At 40.0% G+C, this 16,946-nt stretch overlaps 1 protein-coding gene across 1 annotated transcript in view; it reads left to right on the top strand.

Moving 5' to 3' along the window:
- The window catches only part of LOC132382925 (solute carrier organic anion transporter family member 5A1), a 207,352-nt gene extending 199,361 nt beyond the window's left edge, over positions 1-7,991 (top strand). The window contains exon 9 of the mRNA XM_059953535.1: positions 3,817-7,991. Within this exon, the coding sequence (XP_059809518.1) occupies positions 3,817-4,196 (380 nt within the window). The 3' untranslated portion in view covers positions 4,197-7,991. The remainder of the gene's footprint in view (positions 1-3,816) is intronic.
- The last annotated feature ends 8,955 nt before the right edge of the window (positions 7,992-16,946 follow it).

The following is a 16,946-nucleotide window of genomic DNA, read 5'->3' as shown; positions in this document are numbered from 1 at the left end:
TTGAGCCCACTTGGGGATCAGCTGTTCTCGATCAGGTGTTGTGCAATGAACCGGAATTGATCAAGAGAGCTTAAGGTAAAAGAACACTGAAGGGAAAGTGAATATCTTAAGTTTGAATTCACACTGAAATTTGAGAAGGAGAAGGTAAAGTCAGGTGTATCAGTATTACAGTGGAGTAAAGGGAATTACAGAGACATGAGAGAGGAAAATTGCAAATGCCATTCCACTGTTCAAGAAAGAAGAGAGGCTGAAGAAAGGGAATTATAGGCTGGTTAGCCTGACCTGAGTGGTTGGGGAAAATGTTGGAATCAGTTGCTAAGGATATGGTTTTAGGGGTTGTTTTAGGATGAGGTTTTAGGGGTGGTTTTAGGGCTAAGGATGTGGTTTTAGGGTACTTGGAGGTAGAGGATAAAGTAGGCTGTAGTCAGCATGGTTTCCTCAAAGGAAAATCTTGCCTGACAAATCTGTTGGAATTCGTTGAAAAAATACCAAGCAGGATAGACAAAGGAGAATCAGTTGATGATGTGTTCTTGGATTTTCAAAAGGCCTTTGACAAGGTGCCATACAGGATGCCCAATAACAGGTTATGAGCACATGGCATTACAGGAAAGATACTAGCATGGATAAAGCAATGGTTGATTGGCGGGAGGCAAAGAGTGAAAATAAAGGGAGCCTTTTCTGGATGGCTGCCCGTGACTTGTGGTATTTTACAGGGGTCTGTGTTGGGCCTGCTTCTTTTTGTGTTATAATTCAATGACTTGGATGATGGAATTGGTGGCTTTGTTGCAGTTTGCAGATGATATGAAGATAGGTGGGATAGCAGGTAGTTTTGTAGTTTTGTAGAAGAAAAGAGGCTACAGAAGGACTTAGACAGATTAGGAGAATGGGCAAAGAAGTGGCAGTTGGAACAGTGTTGGGATGTGTACAGTGATGCACTTTGTTAGATTCCAGGATTGAACTGCTTGTTGTATGAAGAGCATTTGATGGTTCTTGGCCCGTATTCACTAGAATTCAGAAGAATGAGGGGCAATCTAATTGAAACCTACTGAATGGTGAAAGGCTTTGATGGAGTGGATGTGGAGAGGATGCTTCCTATGGTAGGAGATTCTAAGACTAGGGGACACAGCCTCAGAATAGAGGGGCGTCCTTTTAGAATGGAAATGAGGAAGAATTTCTTTAGTCAGAAAGTGGTGAATCTGTGGAATTCGCTGTGGAGTCCAGGTCTTTATGTATATATAAGTTTTTTGATTGGTCAGGGCATGAAAGGGTATGGAGGGAAAGCAAGAAGTCGGGACTGAGAGGAAAAATAGATCAGCCATGATGAAATGGTGGAGCGGACTCTGTGGGCGAAGTGGCATAATTCTGTCCTATATATTATGATCTTATGTTTACATTTTTCCATAGACGCTGAGTTCATCCAGTATTTTCTGTGTGTTGCTTCAAATTTCCAGCATCTGCAGACTTTCTCTTGTTTGTAATTTACTTTTGCATATCCATCTTGCATACTTCCCAGAGAATTGTCTGCTTTAGTGAATCTGGTGCTGCATTGATTTTGGCCAGCTCCTCTCTCATGCCTCTGTAATTCCCTTTACTCCATTGTAATACTGATACATCTGACTTTATCTTCTCTCTCTCAAACTGCAGGGTGAATTCCATGACATCATGCTCACTTTCTCTTAAGTGTTCCTTTACCTTCAGCTCTCTATTCAAACCTGGTTCGTGATAACACCTAATCCGGTATTCCCTAATGGGCTCAATCACACACAGGCTGCTCTAAAAAGATGTCTCATAGGCATCCTGCAAGTTCCCTCTCTTGGGAGACACAGGGATGATGGCAGAACAGCAATGGCTGGAGTTTCTGGGGGCAATTCGGGAGGAACAAGACTGACACATACCAAAGAAGAAGTATTCTAAAGGGAGGATGAGGCAACTGTGGCTGATAAGGGAAGTCAAAGACAATATAAAAGCAAAAGAGAGGATATATAATAGAGCACCATTTAGTGGGAAATTAGAGGATTGGGAAACTTTTAAAAACCAAAAGAAGGAACAAAAAATCCATAGATTTAATAGAGGTATGCAAAATTATGCAGGCTCTACATAGGGTAAATACAAGTTAGCATTTCCACTGAGGTTGGGTGGGACCACAACCAGAGGTCGTGGGTTGAATTTGAAAGGTGGAACGTAAGGGGAATAAGAGGGGAAACTTCTTCACTCAGAGGCTCATGAGAGTGTGCACTGAGCTGCCAGCACAAGTGGTGCATGCAAGCCCGATTTCAATGTTTAAGAGAAAATTGGTTAGGTACATAGATGGTAGTGGTATGGAGTCCTATGCTCCTGGTGCGGGTTGATGGGAGTTGGCAGTTTAAATAGTTTTGCATGGAGTAGATTAGGAGAAGAGGTTTTTTCTGTGCTGTACTTTTCTATGACTCTAGGACTGTCTGAGGTAAATTAAATCCAGTGCTATTCTGGTATCAGGGGCAATGACTCTCTTCACCTCCTCAGCGTAGCTGTTTTGGATCAAGACTGTAAAGACATCCAATATAGAGCTGTCTTGGTACAGCACAAACTAAGTTGTGTTTGGTAAATTCCGTGTTCACTAAAATTGTAGTGTTCCTCATTTGAGAACACTTTTTTGATCAGGGAAACATAAATCCAGCTCTTATGGAGGTCCAGTCGAATCCAACCTTCCATTGCAATCTAACAGTTTGTGGTATTAGAGGAAAGGTAAACCAAAAAGTGAATTAAAAAGTCTACAGCAATGCTTGGAGAAGAAAAAATTGCAGATTATGACCAGCACTCCTCCACTAACCAAACACTACCAAAAAGATGATCGAGAAATATACTACTCACTAACTGAACTGACATGGGCACATCAATTCTCCGAGTGGAGTATTTTGAGATGCTTTTATAGAGGCACTAATTAATGTAATTACAGAGTGGAAGAATTATTCTGAGCTTGCAGACAGCAGTTGTTTTGCTGACGCCACAGCTATTTATAAGGCTTTAGTGACATTCCATTACTGTTCCAGCAGAAGTGAATGCGTCTTCCCACTCTTCAGTGTTAAATTTACACTTGATTGGCCAATCTAAGATTAAAAATGTACAGACGAAAGCGAGGCTTTGAATCTTTCAGGATCAGGTTTATTATCACCGGCCTGTGACGTGAAATTTGTTAACTTAGCAGCAGCAGTTCAATACAATACATAATCTAGCAGAGAGAGAAAAATAATAATGATAATAATAATAATAGTGTTCAGGTTATACGTAGAGCAGTCATGTTTTGAGGAATTCTTTCAATATGATTAATGAAAGAATTTATAAAATACACACACTAGGCCAATTCTGATCTGACATCCCCTTTTAAAAAATTGTTATAAAGATCAAGTTATTATTACATTAATATGCTGTCGGCAGTGAAAAAATTACTCTGCATTCCTTAAAGCTGGATATCAATTGTCTTGGAAACATGGAAGATAGTGTGTTTACATGCGGTTACTGAACAGCAGGATTAAGGTTTTCCAGTTTACAAGAGCTGCATAGAATACAGTGAATGTCTCCCCTTCAAATTAACATTATAATTGTTCCTATATGCAGGTGGCATAGTGAACCTGTAATGCTTCAGTTACATAACTGTTGCTTATTTAGAGCCAACAAGACATCTCAGGATAGATTGCAAACAGCTTTATGCCACTTTTAACCATTATGTTTTTCTATTGCCCGTTTAATATTGACATTAAATGAGTGTTTTCTTAAAAAATAAGTTTTACACTGCACCTGAGTTTCTTCATTTGACCATAACCATTTTGTTGCTTCCAGCTTACATTCCAACACCAATTTACTTCGGAGCTGTGATCGACACAACTTGCATGCTTTGGCAACAGGAATGTGGCATTGTCGGCTCCTGCTGGGAATACGATGTGACCTCCTTCAGATTTGTCTACTTTGGGCTGGCAGCAGGCCTCAAGTTTGCCGGCTTTGTTTTTATCTCTTTTGCCTGGCACTCAATCAAACAGAAAGAAACCCATCTGCAAAGGTGGCGACGGAGAGCTTCACCCATAAGCACTGTCAGTGAACTGCTCAGTAACCCAGGGAACCGGCACAACTATGCACAGACTCGATCATGTCCTTCCTTTCAAATAAGAGCCGAACACAATGAACACCTACCACAGTCTGGAAAAGTTCAGCATGTAGCATAGACATTATCTGATATCCCAGGAAAAAATAATATACACGGTTAAGAATACTGAACAAAGTGGTAATTGACACAGGTGAATTCACATATACTGTATGTTGTCTTAGGGATTTAGTTGTCAAAAAATTGCTGATGGTTGTTCTTAAGTTTAATTCTTTGACAAAGCACCATTTGGAAAGTTTCTCCAGGTAAACAACAAAACCTGTGCCTTTTTAATTTAAAAAGTGACATCCACTGACTAAAGGAAATGGATTATCACATCAACTATGGCACACTGGAGGGCTGGTTACCTCAATGTGATTTGAATTCACAGATAACTTGTGTCATTTTTAATCTTATGGAGTGATGATTTGCACTCAAGTCAATTTAAGGATAATCTCTGAAAGAATAAGAAACAGAAAACAAACTTACATAACATTTTTTTTAAATAAATTCTATTTTGATCTGTTCTAGATTGTTAGAAACTAATTAAGTACTCCAAGATACAAAGTGGGTAAATTCTTAACTTGGTAGTTTTGAAATAAAATTGAGGTCTGTTCCCCATTATAGGATCTGCAATCCTATGACCTCTTCAGTGACTTCCTTCAGAAACAAACAGCCAACAAGTTTAAAATCTGTCCCCATATCCTTGAACTGGGTCTAATGCTTTATGTGTAAATGGACATCTTTTAACATACTGTAAACATTAAAAATCTGTGCAGCTTACAGTACTATACAAATGTCTTAGGCACCCTAGATTTTTTAAATATGGTTTCAGATAGTATGGTCTCCACAGAGCCGTGACCTCAACACCATCAGTACCTGGAGAGAGAGAATCAAGCAAGACAGTCAAAGTCTGCTGAGAACTGTATCGAGAGAATTGAAGCAGGTTTAAAGGCAAAGGGTGGTCACACCAAATATTGATTTGATTTCATTTTTTACTGTTTACTGCTCTTCATAGTAATTTTTATTGATATCTAGAAACTTTACTCATTTCATTTTTGAAAGCATTTTCACTTTACAAAGTTTTCTTATATGTGCCTAAGACTTTTGCTCAGTACTGTATTACAAGATAGTAAATTCCAACAGTCTGTAAAAGTATGTTAAAAACATTGCAAAAGTTTTTGAAAAATGGATCAGGTTTTGATTGACAGGTTGTGCTCTTACAGCTTTTTCTGTTCCTGTTATGTGTAATGTTGATGAGCCTGGACCGTGTGCCTTTGCCACAGATAGGGGCAACAAATTCCTGAAGTTCTAGTGCTTACCAGTAGGTGGCAATAATGACCTGGTTCAAAGAAGCACCACCTATGCTCAGAATACAGAGTCAAAGGTCCGACCAACACCGTTAATGTGACAAGCAGTTGGTATTGCTGGCACCCGCTGTTGGAAATGGGTGTGAAAAGAACATGCAGGTATTTCAGGAATAAATAAAAACGAAGTTTGTTGAAAGCAAATTTACCATATCTATAACGGAGAAAGATAGACCTTACAGATTCTGAAATGCTAACTTTGGTCTTTTAGATCCTGACAGATCTGCTGTGTGTTTTGAGCATCTTTCTGTGTTTTGTATCAGTGAATATGAGTGGGATCATAGGATATTAGCTGGTTATTTTGCATAGGACGATGAAAAGGATCGTAACTGTAAAAGTAAATGGAAATCACTGTACAAAGTTAAGTTGTTGCTAGTCAACTGTACCTTAGTCATAAAAATAATCCAAGTGTTGATACTGTGTGCTGAATGTTAATGTTCCAAAACCATGGGAGCAGGACCCAGGAAACCCGGCTGTTTCTGCAGCATATTTATTAGTAATCAAGCTACCACTTTAACCTCACATTTCAGCTTTATTTTCCATCAATTACATTGAGCAGGCAGGTTCAATTTCAGGTTCACGGTTAAATAGACATTTCAGACAAAGGTTGACGGAGTCGGCTGCAGAGAGAAAAGGAACCGAAGAGCTCAGGATGCTCCATCCTGAGGACAGAAGGGCACGCAGAAGCACGAATACTCCCACTGCCGGGAAGAGCAGGCAGGAACAGAGCTAGTCTTCGGAGTGAGTAGCGCCGGCATGGTTTCCTGCTGCTGGATTCTAGGTGAAAGAGAGTTTAGTGCCTTCTTATGATTAGGAAAAGTGAGCACTGTGGTTCATGTGTATTACCGTAACTCCTTAACTCTTCTCCTATTCCTCTTGCCCTTGCCCCGCATATTCACATGTGGGGACAGCCATCATCCTGTATCTGCATTTCCCCACACCCTTATGCAATGCCTTATCTTCACCCCAAACAAATGTTCATGCATTTATGTCTTCTCCTTCCCTCGTCACTAAAAACAGTGTGGTGCAGTAGGGAGAGGGAGGAAATCAGAGATGACCTCTTACGTCTGCAGGGGAGTACTGCCAGATGGTTGGTCAGTGAAGATGTGCAGATGCCTTCCCTCCATTGCCCGATGCCAGTTTTGAATTTTATCCAGCCAGGTAGCATGCAATTTGAACCGGCAGTGGCTCATCACTGGGAGAGGAGTGGCTACATTTGTAGAATATGCAAACACTTGGAGGGAGGTTCAGGGTAAGTTAGACTTTGTTTATGACATGGAGCTTGGGGGAGGTTTAGAGTGACTGGGGTGGAAATGTTGTGATCTGGATATATGAGGGAATAAGATAAATCCATTGTTTCTTGATGCTGCAGCTGGTGCAGTAAATCTTTTTCAAAGGCTTTCACATATTATAATACTCAGCTTCATGTTAAATCAAGAAATAGTTAAAACAGGGACAGCACATTTGTCAACAATTTTGAGCACTGAGAACAGATTTATTGACCAACATTTGACTCTCCTCCATTATAGCTGGACATGAGTAGGGAGGGTTTTTACATTTTAAGACTTTTAGCATTGCCTTTGTCCCCTTTCTATTTACTTCTGGGAATTAAAAAAAAAATCTCTTCAGAACCTTCTACAGTGGAGTCTGCTTCCAGGAGGCTGAAATTAGGACTCAGGATAGAGATGGTGTCGACGCCTCTGAAGGTTGAACCATCTGTTTACATGGAGTACTCTGAAGCAGTGTACGAGGTCTGCAGCCTGGGACTACCCCAGTAGTGATTGACTATATATGTCCAAAAATTGGATGTGGAGCTAGATGGTATATTCAAACACAGCACTCATTGACTCCATGAAAATACAGGGCCTCTCCCTAACCAAACAACTGAATTGCTGCAGTGCCAACTGTACAATCTGGGAAAGCTGGGGATGGCCAAGCCCATGGCCATTTGTGCAGCCCAAAACACACACATAAACATCATGCTTGTTGAAAAAGGAAGCACGCTGTGTCTCATTTAACTTTGGTTGGTTCAGCCGCCATCATCAGCCTCTTTATTAAAGGGGTGCATAACCAGGTATATTTTGGTCACCTTCCTCAGTGTCAGCAGCCTAAGTGTTCCTCTCAGGAGGGGATAAGGGTGACCATGGCTGATCGAGGGGTAATAGTTTTGTGGCGGAGTTAGGATAATGCCCACCTTGCTGCCTGCCTGGCTCAGTAGGAAGGTTAATCTGAATTCTGTTTCCCAAACTCGACACTCATCAACAATTTCTGAAAGTTGTACAGTGTCTCTTACCTTGTTTTGCCTCTCTCTGTAAAGCCCATTCATATAGTGTTTTAGGAGGCCTTAAATTAACTCATCCCAATAAAAGATCTTACTGTCCATTCTTACTATGTCCATTCTACATCTATGATCCCAGATTTTTCTTTTGATTCTTGTGCATTGAGCTCCCCCATGTGAAGGGGATAAAGACTGAATGGTCTGAAGTGCTATTTGCAATAAATTTACCAGGATATTTCTCAACCAATCATGAACAGATGAAGTGTTTGCTCAGATAAACTAGATTATGTCTTGAGATTTCATAAAATGTTTATCAATATTTCTGTCACCTTTGGTAATTTTTTGTTAGAGTAAATGAGCACAGAAACAAGCTTATCTGCCTATCCAAATCAGTACCAAGCATTAACCTTGCAACTAGAAATCCTCAGGAAGTTCAAAAGGGAATCATTTCCAGGGGACTCTTTACCCCGGCACTCAAAAAAAACGAAGTCAAAAATTGTGAAATCATCCACCAATTTAGCCTTCCAAAGGTGATCCAGTAGAGTTGACACTTTTTTAACACCACCGTGTCCTAACCAACAAATCCAATGCTCTCATTAACACCAATTCCGCACCCTCCCCCCACAGATTCCGCCACACATTTACAGTTTATAGTTGCCAATTAAACCACCAAACTGCACCTCTCTGGGATGCGCTGGAAATCCCTGCAGCTACAGGAAACTTGGAAACTCCACGCAGACAATATCCAAGGTCAGGTTTGAATCCAGATCTCTGGCACTGCAAAGAAGCACCCCTACTAGCAGTGCCACAGTGCTAAAACATAATCCATTTTATACCATCACAAAATATTTGTAAATGAGAAAGAAAGCTTTGCCACAAATTTTATTATGAAGTCTGTTTCCTCAAATATAAAAATGTGAGATCATATTTTCAGGTCCCACTATATATTATAATTTTACATCATAGTTTAATAAATAGGAATTGCTAGTGCTGGAAATTCACTTTTATTATATGAACAAATGAATACTTAATATGAGTCACTTAAGGCCATTTGTTCTGTAGATGAACACAGGTGTTAAGGTATGATTCTTAATTTTTGTTTTGCTTCTCTAAGAATGCCACAGGGGCACAGTAAGCATTCATCGGCTACATTTGCCAAGGCAACTTCTAGATTGAGACCAGAGTAAGCAGGGATTTTCTTCTTCAGTTATACTGAGTGCATGGCATATTCAAGACACATTATCAAAACTGCACACAGCAAGGCATCCTTCAATGCTATTGAGAGGAAGTGCTGAAGTGCAATGTAGTGGTCTTCACAAATAAAAATGAAAATTAATGCCAAATATCTGCAAAAAAACTGGAACATTTGGTCTCATTTTCAGCTATCTCATTGAAGTACTGCCTATTGTAAACATATTTAAGTACTTTGCTATGTTTTGTTACTAATCAAGATTTTTAACTTGAATAAGATCAAATAGAATTTGAGAAGAATTCATATTGCACTTAAGAGCTGAGAAAACAATTGGTTTGGAACATGTGATTTATTTCCAAAGTGTGTGTTTTTATAACTGCAACCTTATTTTGTTATAGCTGAAGCGGGAAAAACTAAAAAAAATCTTGAATTTTGATGTTCCGTATTTCCTGCTTACTACTACTGTTTCAGGTATATGCACCGGTGTTCCATCTTAGCAGTCACTTTCTCGCACAAACCCGCTCAACTTCTTTGATGTACCCTACAGAATGGTATTTAAATTGTACTCTCACATTAGCTCAAATTCTAAAAGTTGAAGATACTTTTCATATTTGTGTAGTTTAGATCTCACAATTAGGTCCTGTAGAAATTAGATCTAATTCAATTGTCAAAAAGAGCACAGTAGTACATATTTGCCTGCAATAAACAATTTAACTTAAATTCTACACTGATTGCAAATGTATCCTCACATAGAGTTTTTTCCTGTTAACGGCACCAACATGTAGTACAGTGACATTGGTGCATCGTGCTGTTTTCCAGAAACTGCTTCTATTAAAATTAACAACGGAGCCATATTTCAGAGCAAAATATTCAATGCATTAAGGACAAAGTATTGAGGACAACTTTCTACCGTATGACTATAGTATTGCAGTTTTTATACTCTGAGCTCATATTACTATGATCCTTGTATTTTGATTTTCCTTTATCTCTGCTCTTTACAAAGCTAGATTCGTGTGTGTGTGTGTGTATCTGTTTAGCCTGACTCAGGGCAATATATTTATGGATATATATCTTACATATTACTCTCATGAGATATCATATCTTGTTATTCAATTTATATAAATATTGTGTTTCAAAAGCAAACAAAACACTATGGCATAATACATGTAATTGCAAATCCTAATGCTGTTGTATTTTTACTGAGTGTAAAATTACTAACTTGAAATTTTCATTGCGTTACTGGCATGCATTTATTCATATTTACGGAGTGGAAGGTTGCATTTTGATAAAACACGGAATTTGGTGCAATTCTTTTTGGTGTCAGGTTCTGAACTGAAAGATCAAACTGTTGGAACTCTGGAGCAAGGGCAGCTGATGGCAACTGATCTGGTAATAGTTATCCTGTACTATACATGCTCCTTGGGTATATTTGCAGTTGTGATTTATAGGAAAACAGTGTGAGAAGAAAGGTGAGTTATAATTTACAGGAAGACTCCTTGGCAAACGGCCATGGGCTGCATTATATATGTAGGATTAACTCTGCCAGCAAGCGTACTGTAGATGGCTTTCTGGTCACATATATGTTCTTGCCAGTTTTTTTTTTCTCTCTGATGACATGCGTATCCTTATATCCAGAAGGCAATGCCTTTTTGCAGAGATTTGACGAGTGCTTACTCCTCTCAGGTACCTCCTTAGATGAATGAGTGTTGACAGGGAACGATAGCAGGTTGCTCAGCCAGCAGAGGGTTTTGTGACTGAGCCTAACCCACTCTGACACACTTAACTCTTCCACGGGGGACAACAACCACCAGGATTCACGTCTTTCAGCCCAGACACTGTAGTATCTTTTACTGCTGGCTAAAATCAGCTACTTGAGTACATACATCAGGCCTTAGGAATTACATGAATTAAAAACATGATTCACTGAGGTAAATTGAATTCTCAGAATGGGCATTTTTATTAGATCTGTTACCTCCACCAGCAGGAGCAACCGCCTCCTTGAATAGGTGGGAACTTTCAATGGGACGAGGAGTTGACTTGTATTTTTAAAAAACAGTGTTTATAAGCTTATTGCATCAATTGTACTGGATGTATATGTGGTGTGATTGTGATAAGCAAAGAGGCAAGAAGTGATTGGTTATTTTAAGTCCTTTTAATTTTGGAATATACTGTAGTCGATATTTGAGTTTTCTAAATGATTGGTCATTTTTATTTATTTCAAATGTAGTATTAATGACAGTATTGTAAAACCTTTCATTTTATCAGGAAAATCAGTAATCATTATATTTGTTAACAACTGTTTACAGTAAATGCTTGATTCCTTGTCAATAATAAAAAGTTCATGCAAATGGCTTAATATTGCTCCATGTTTAATTGGATCAAATGGAAATAAACTGTAGAAAACTTGGGAAGATTTAATGGTGTATTTTATGTATGGTAAACATACCATGTGCTTTGAGTCTGGATACCAGGCTTGTTCTAGATTCCAACATCTGGAGGCTCATGTCCTGACTTCAAAGAAAAGCAGCTGATTTTTCCATGGTGCTCTGGTTAATATTTAACCTTCAGCTAAAGTCTGAGGAGCCTTATGTTGAGAGAGCTCTCAGGGCTCTAGTGAAGACTGAATTTAATATCATCCATTTCAATGGGTGTTGCTAGGCACGTGATGAAAACAAATAGTCTGATCAAACAATCAGATTGAACAGTTCTCACAATTCAGGACATATGAAGTAAATACCGCGGTATATACATGGAATTATGGTAGAGACTGAAATATTAACAAACTTTAGATATTTCAGATCTGATTGATTTTTAACTGATTCTGCTGGATCGCATTCCAATGTTGCATATTTTTATTCAGCAGATAACTGTGAGTGTGAGAATCTCAAGCATAACTACAGGGCAGAATAGTTTCAATGGGACTTACAGTGAGAAATGTGTGCAAAAATATATTAAGTTCATATTAAATCACTTGCTGTTGACTTCAAATTCAAACATGGTATCAGTTCACTGAGGATTGAAGCAAGACGCAGCATGAGCAGATCTCTGCAACAACTCTGAATGTGCAGGTATGGTAGGCTGCTGTCAGTTTTATATTATTATGAAGTTCAGTACTAACGATCATCCTCCAATCATGTAAAGTTAACACTTTCAATTATGTATGATCTGCAGAGGGCACTGATATTGGCTTGGTTCTTCTGCCAATGAACTTGAAGGATCTTGAGGAGGCAATGTAAATAATACTTATTTTGAAGATCCAAGTGTACTCTACCATTAAAGTTGACAAAATGTGAGGACTATTTTATCTGACAATTACTAACATGCAGCTTCATCTGCTGGGAGATAAAACCGGCATTATTTTCCATTTCCCAATATATGCAACTGTACAGGAAACTTCCCATTAAATTTAACTTCTAACTCAACTCAGAAGGTGATGAAAGTGTGGAACTGCCAATGGAAGTGATGGATGTGGGTTTGATTTTAACTTAAAAGAGAAATTTGGATAGGTACATGCATGGGAGGGGTATGGAAGGCTATGGTCCAGATGCAGGTCAATAAGAATAGGCAGAGTAATGGTTTGCATAGACTAGATAGACCAAAGGGTTTATTTCTGTGTTGTAGTGTTCTAATATCTCTAACTCAACTCTTACTAGGTTTTTCATTGTGCAAGCTTCTTGAGACAGCTTATTATCTTGAGACTGGACCACTGCAGTGCCAAGTCAGTGTGTTGTACAGCAGCAGCAAGTTGGTAGAGAACTTTTTGTTTAGTAGATCTTGCTTGTGTAATGCAGGCAGGCAGGAATGAAGGATGCTAGAGAGCATGTCTAAGATCACCATAAGATATAGGAGCAGAATTAGGCCATTTGGCCCATCGAGACTGCTCTGCCAGTTCATCATGAATGGCTGATTCAATTTTCCTCTCTGCACCAATCTCCTACTTTTTCCCTGTATCCCTTCATGCCATCAAGATTCTGTCAACCTCTGCCTTAAATATACAGAAAAACTTAGCCTCCACAGCTGGCTCTGGCAAAGAATTCCACAGATTCACCGGTCTCTGGCTAAAGAAATTCCTTCTCATCTCTATTCTAAAAGGGTGTCCCTCTATGCTGAGGCTGTGTCCTTTGGTCTTCAAATCTCCTGCCACAGGAAACATCCTCTACATATCTACTCTACCAAGACCTTTCACCATTTGATACGTTTCATCGAGGTTGCCCCTCATTCTTCTGAATTCCAGCAAATACAGGCCCAGAGCCATCAAACACTCTTCATATGACAAGCTAATCAATCCTGGAATCATTTTCGTGTACCTCCTTTGAACCCTCCCCAGTGTCAGCACATCCTTTCTACGTTGAGGGCCAAACTGCTCACAATACTCCAAATGAGGCCTCACCAGTGCTTGAAGTTTCCACACTACATCCTTGCTTTTATATTCTAGTCCTCTTGAAATGAATGCTAAAATTGCATTTGCCTTCTTCTCCACAGACAACCTGCAAATTAACCTTTAGAGAATCCTGCACAAGGATTCACAAGTCCATTTGCACCTCAGTTTTTTGTATTTTCTCTCCATTTAGAAAATAGCAAACCTTTCCATTTCTTCTACCAGTCATTCTACTTCTCAAAACTACCTGCCCATCTTTAGACCATCTGCAAACTTTGCAACAATTTCCATCCTTCAAATCATTGACATATAACGTAAAAAGAATTGTTCCCAACAGATATACCTGTAGAACACCACTAGTCATAGGCAGCCAGCCACAAAAGGCTCCCTTTATTCCTACACTTTGCCTCCTGCCAACAAGCCACTGTGTTATCCGTGCTGGAATGTTTCCTGTAATACTGTGGTTTTTTTAACTTGTTAAGAGCTGCATATGTGGCACCTTGTCAAAGGCCTTCTTAAAATCCAAGTACACAACATCAACTGATTCACCTTTGTGCACCTGCTTGTTATTTCTTCAAAGAATTCCAGCAGATTTGAGAGGCAAGAATTTCCCTTGAGGAAACAATGCTGACTACAGCTTATTTTCTCATGTGCCTCCAACTACCTTGACACCTCATTATTAATAATTGACTCCCAACATCATCCCAACCACTGCGGTCAGACTAACTGGCCTATAGTTTCCTTTGTTCTTGAAGAGTGCAGTGACAGTTGCAATTTTCCAGTCTTCTGGAACCACTCCAGAATCTATTGATTCTAGATGGAACATTACTAATACCTCCATGATCTCTTCAGCCCTCTCTTTCAGAACTCCGGGGTGTACACCAACTGGTCCAGGTGTCTTATCTACCTTCAGACCTTTCAGTTTCCCGAGAACCTTCGCTTTAGTTACGGTAACTTCACACACTTCATGCACCCTAACACCTGGAACTTGCACCATACTGCTAATGAAGACTGATGTAAAATACTTCTTCATTTTCATCTGCCATTTCCTTGTCCCCCATCTCTACCTCTCCGGTATCGTTTTCCAGCGGTCCAATATCCACCCTCACCTCTTCTTTACACTTCACGTACCTGAGGAAACTTTTTCTATCTTTAATATTATTGGCTAGCTTAATTTTGTATTCTATCTTTACCTTAATTACTTTAGTTGCCTACTGTTGGCTTCAAGAAGCTTCCAAATCCCATTAACCTTTGCTCTATTATATGCCCTCTCTTTAGCTTTTACATTGACTTTGACTTATGTTGTTGGCTTCAGTTTTATCATCTTTCCTTAGAATACTTCTTCCTATTTGGGATGTGTACATCCTCTGCCTTCCGAACTGCTTCCAGAAATTCCAGCCATTGCTGCTCTGCTGTCATCCCTGCCAGTCTTCTTTTCAGGTCAATTCTGGCCAACTCCTCTCTCATCAGAACATAGAAAAACCTACAGCACAATACAAGCCCTTCAGCTCACAATGCTGTGCCAAACTTGTACTTACTTTAGAAATTACCTAGGGTTACCCATAACCCTCTATTTTTCTAAGCTCCATATCCAGGAGTCTCTTAAAAGACCCTATTATATCTGCCTCCACCACAGTCATCGGCAGCCCATTCCATGCACTCACCACTCTCTGCGTAAAAAATCTTACCCCTGACATCCCCTCTGTACCTACTTCCAAGCACCTTAAAACTATGCCCTCGTGTGTTAGCTATTTCAGCCCTTAGAAAAAGCCTCTGACTATCCACACGGTCAATGCCTCTCATCATCTTATACACCTCTATCAGGTCACCTTTCATCATCACTCCAAGCAGAAAAGGCCAAATTCACTCAACCTGTTCTCATAAGGCATGCTTCACAATCCAGGCAACATCCTTGTAAATCTCTTCTGCACCCTTTCTGTAGTTTCCACATCCTTCTTGTAGTGAGGTAACCAGAACTCCAAGTGGGGTCTGACCGGGGTCCTATATAGCTGTAATATTATCTCTTGGCTCTGAACTCAATCCCACAATCCATGAAGGCTAATACACCATACACCTTCTTAACCACAGAGACAGCTTGAGCAGCAGTTTTGAGCGTCCTATGGACTCAGACCCCAAGATCCCTCTGATCCTTTCATACTTCCAAGAGTCTTACCATTAATGCTATATTTTGCCACCATATTTGACCTACCAAAATGAACCACCTCACACTTATCTGGGTTGAACTCCATCTGCCATTTCTCATCCAAGTTTTGCATCCTATCAATATCCCACTGTAATCTCTGACAGCCCTCCACACTATCCACAACACCCCCAACCTTTGTGTCATCAGCAAATTTACTAACCCATCCCGCCACTTCCTCATCCATTTATAAAAATCATGAAGAGAAGGGGTCCCAGAACAGATCCCTGAGGAACACCACTGTCTTGCCTCTTTAATTTCCTTTACTCCACTGTAATACTAATACATCTGACTTTAGCTTCTCTTTCTCATATTTCAGGCCATGGTCACTTTTCCCTAACAGTCCTTTTACCTTAAGCTCTCTACTCAATTCTGGTCTATTGCACAACACTCAATTCAGAATAGCTGACACTCTAGTGGGCTCAACCACGAGCTGCTCTAAAAAGACATCTCATAGGCACTCAATAAATTCCTCCTCCTGGAATCTAGAACCAACCTGATTTTCCCAATCAACCTGCATATTGAAATCCCCATGAGTATTGTTACATTGCCCTTTTGGCTTGCATTTTCTATCTTTTTTAACTTGTAGGCCACATCCTTATTACTGTTTGGGGGTCTGTATACAACTCCCATCAAGGTCTTTTTACCCTTGCAGTTCCTTAGCTCTACCTACAAAGACTCAACACCTTCCGGCCCTATGTCGCCTCTTTCTAATGATTTGATTTCAATTTTTACCAACTGAGCAAAGCTGCCTCCTCTCCCTTCCTCTCTGATCTTTCACTACAATGTGTATCCTTGGACATTAAGCTCCCATTATAATCTTCTTTCAGCCACGATTCAATGATACCTGCAACATCATACCTGCCAATCTGCAACTGTGCTATAAGCTGATCCACCTTATTCCATATATGTGTGCATTCAAATACACCTTCAGTCCTATATTCACCATTTTCAGTTTTGCTTGCCCTTTACTTTGACTGCAATTTTGCCCCATCAACAGCCTCTCTCCACAGTGCCTCTGTTTGTAAACCAGCTCCCTCATCCTGACCACTACAAAACCTTCTGTCCATTCCTCTAACAAATTCCCTATCACCACAGCGTGCCTCTTCCCGCGCCCCCCCTTCTGAGTCATAGTGTCAGAGACTCGACCACTGTGACCTTCCTCTGTGAGGTCAAGCCCCCAATAGTATCCCAAGTGATATACCTGTTGTTGAGGGGAATGACCACAGGGATACTCTGCACTGGCTCATTAACTCCTTTCCTCTTCCTGGCTGTCATCCAGTTTCCTATGCCCTGCAGCTTGGTGTAACTCTCTTTCTATACGTCCTATACCCCTTCAGCACCGCGAATGATCATCCCATTCCAGCTCCAACTCTTTAATGCTGTTTGTTAGAAGTTGCAGCTGGGTGTACGTCTC

Source organism: Hypanus sabinus, chromosome 1 (assembly GCF_030144855.1).
Source record: "Hypanus sabinus isolate sHypSab1 chromosome 1, sHypSab1.hap1, whole genome shotgun sequence".
Lineage (NCBI taxonomy): Eukaryota > Metazoa > Chordata > Chondrichthyes > Myliobatiformes > Dasyatidae > Hypanus > Hypanus sabinus.
The sequence above is the reverse complement of the archived record's forward strand: the minus strand, read 5'-3'. Positions and strand labels throughout refer to the sequence as shown.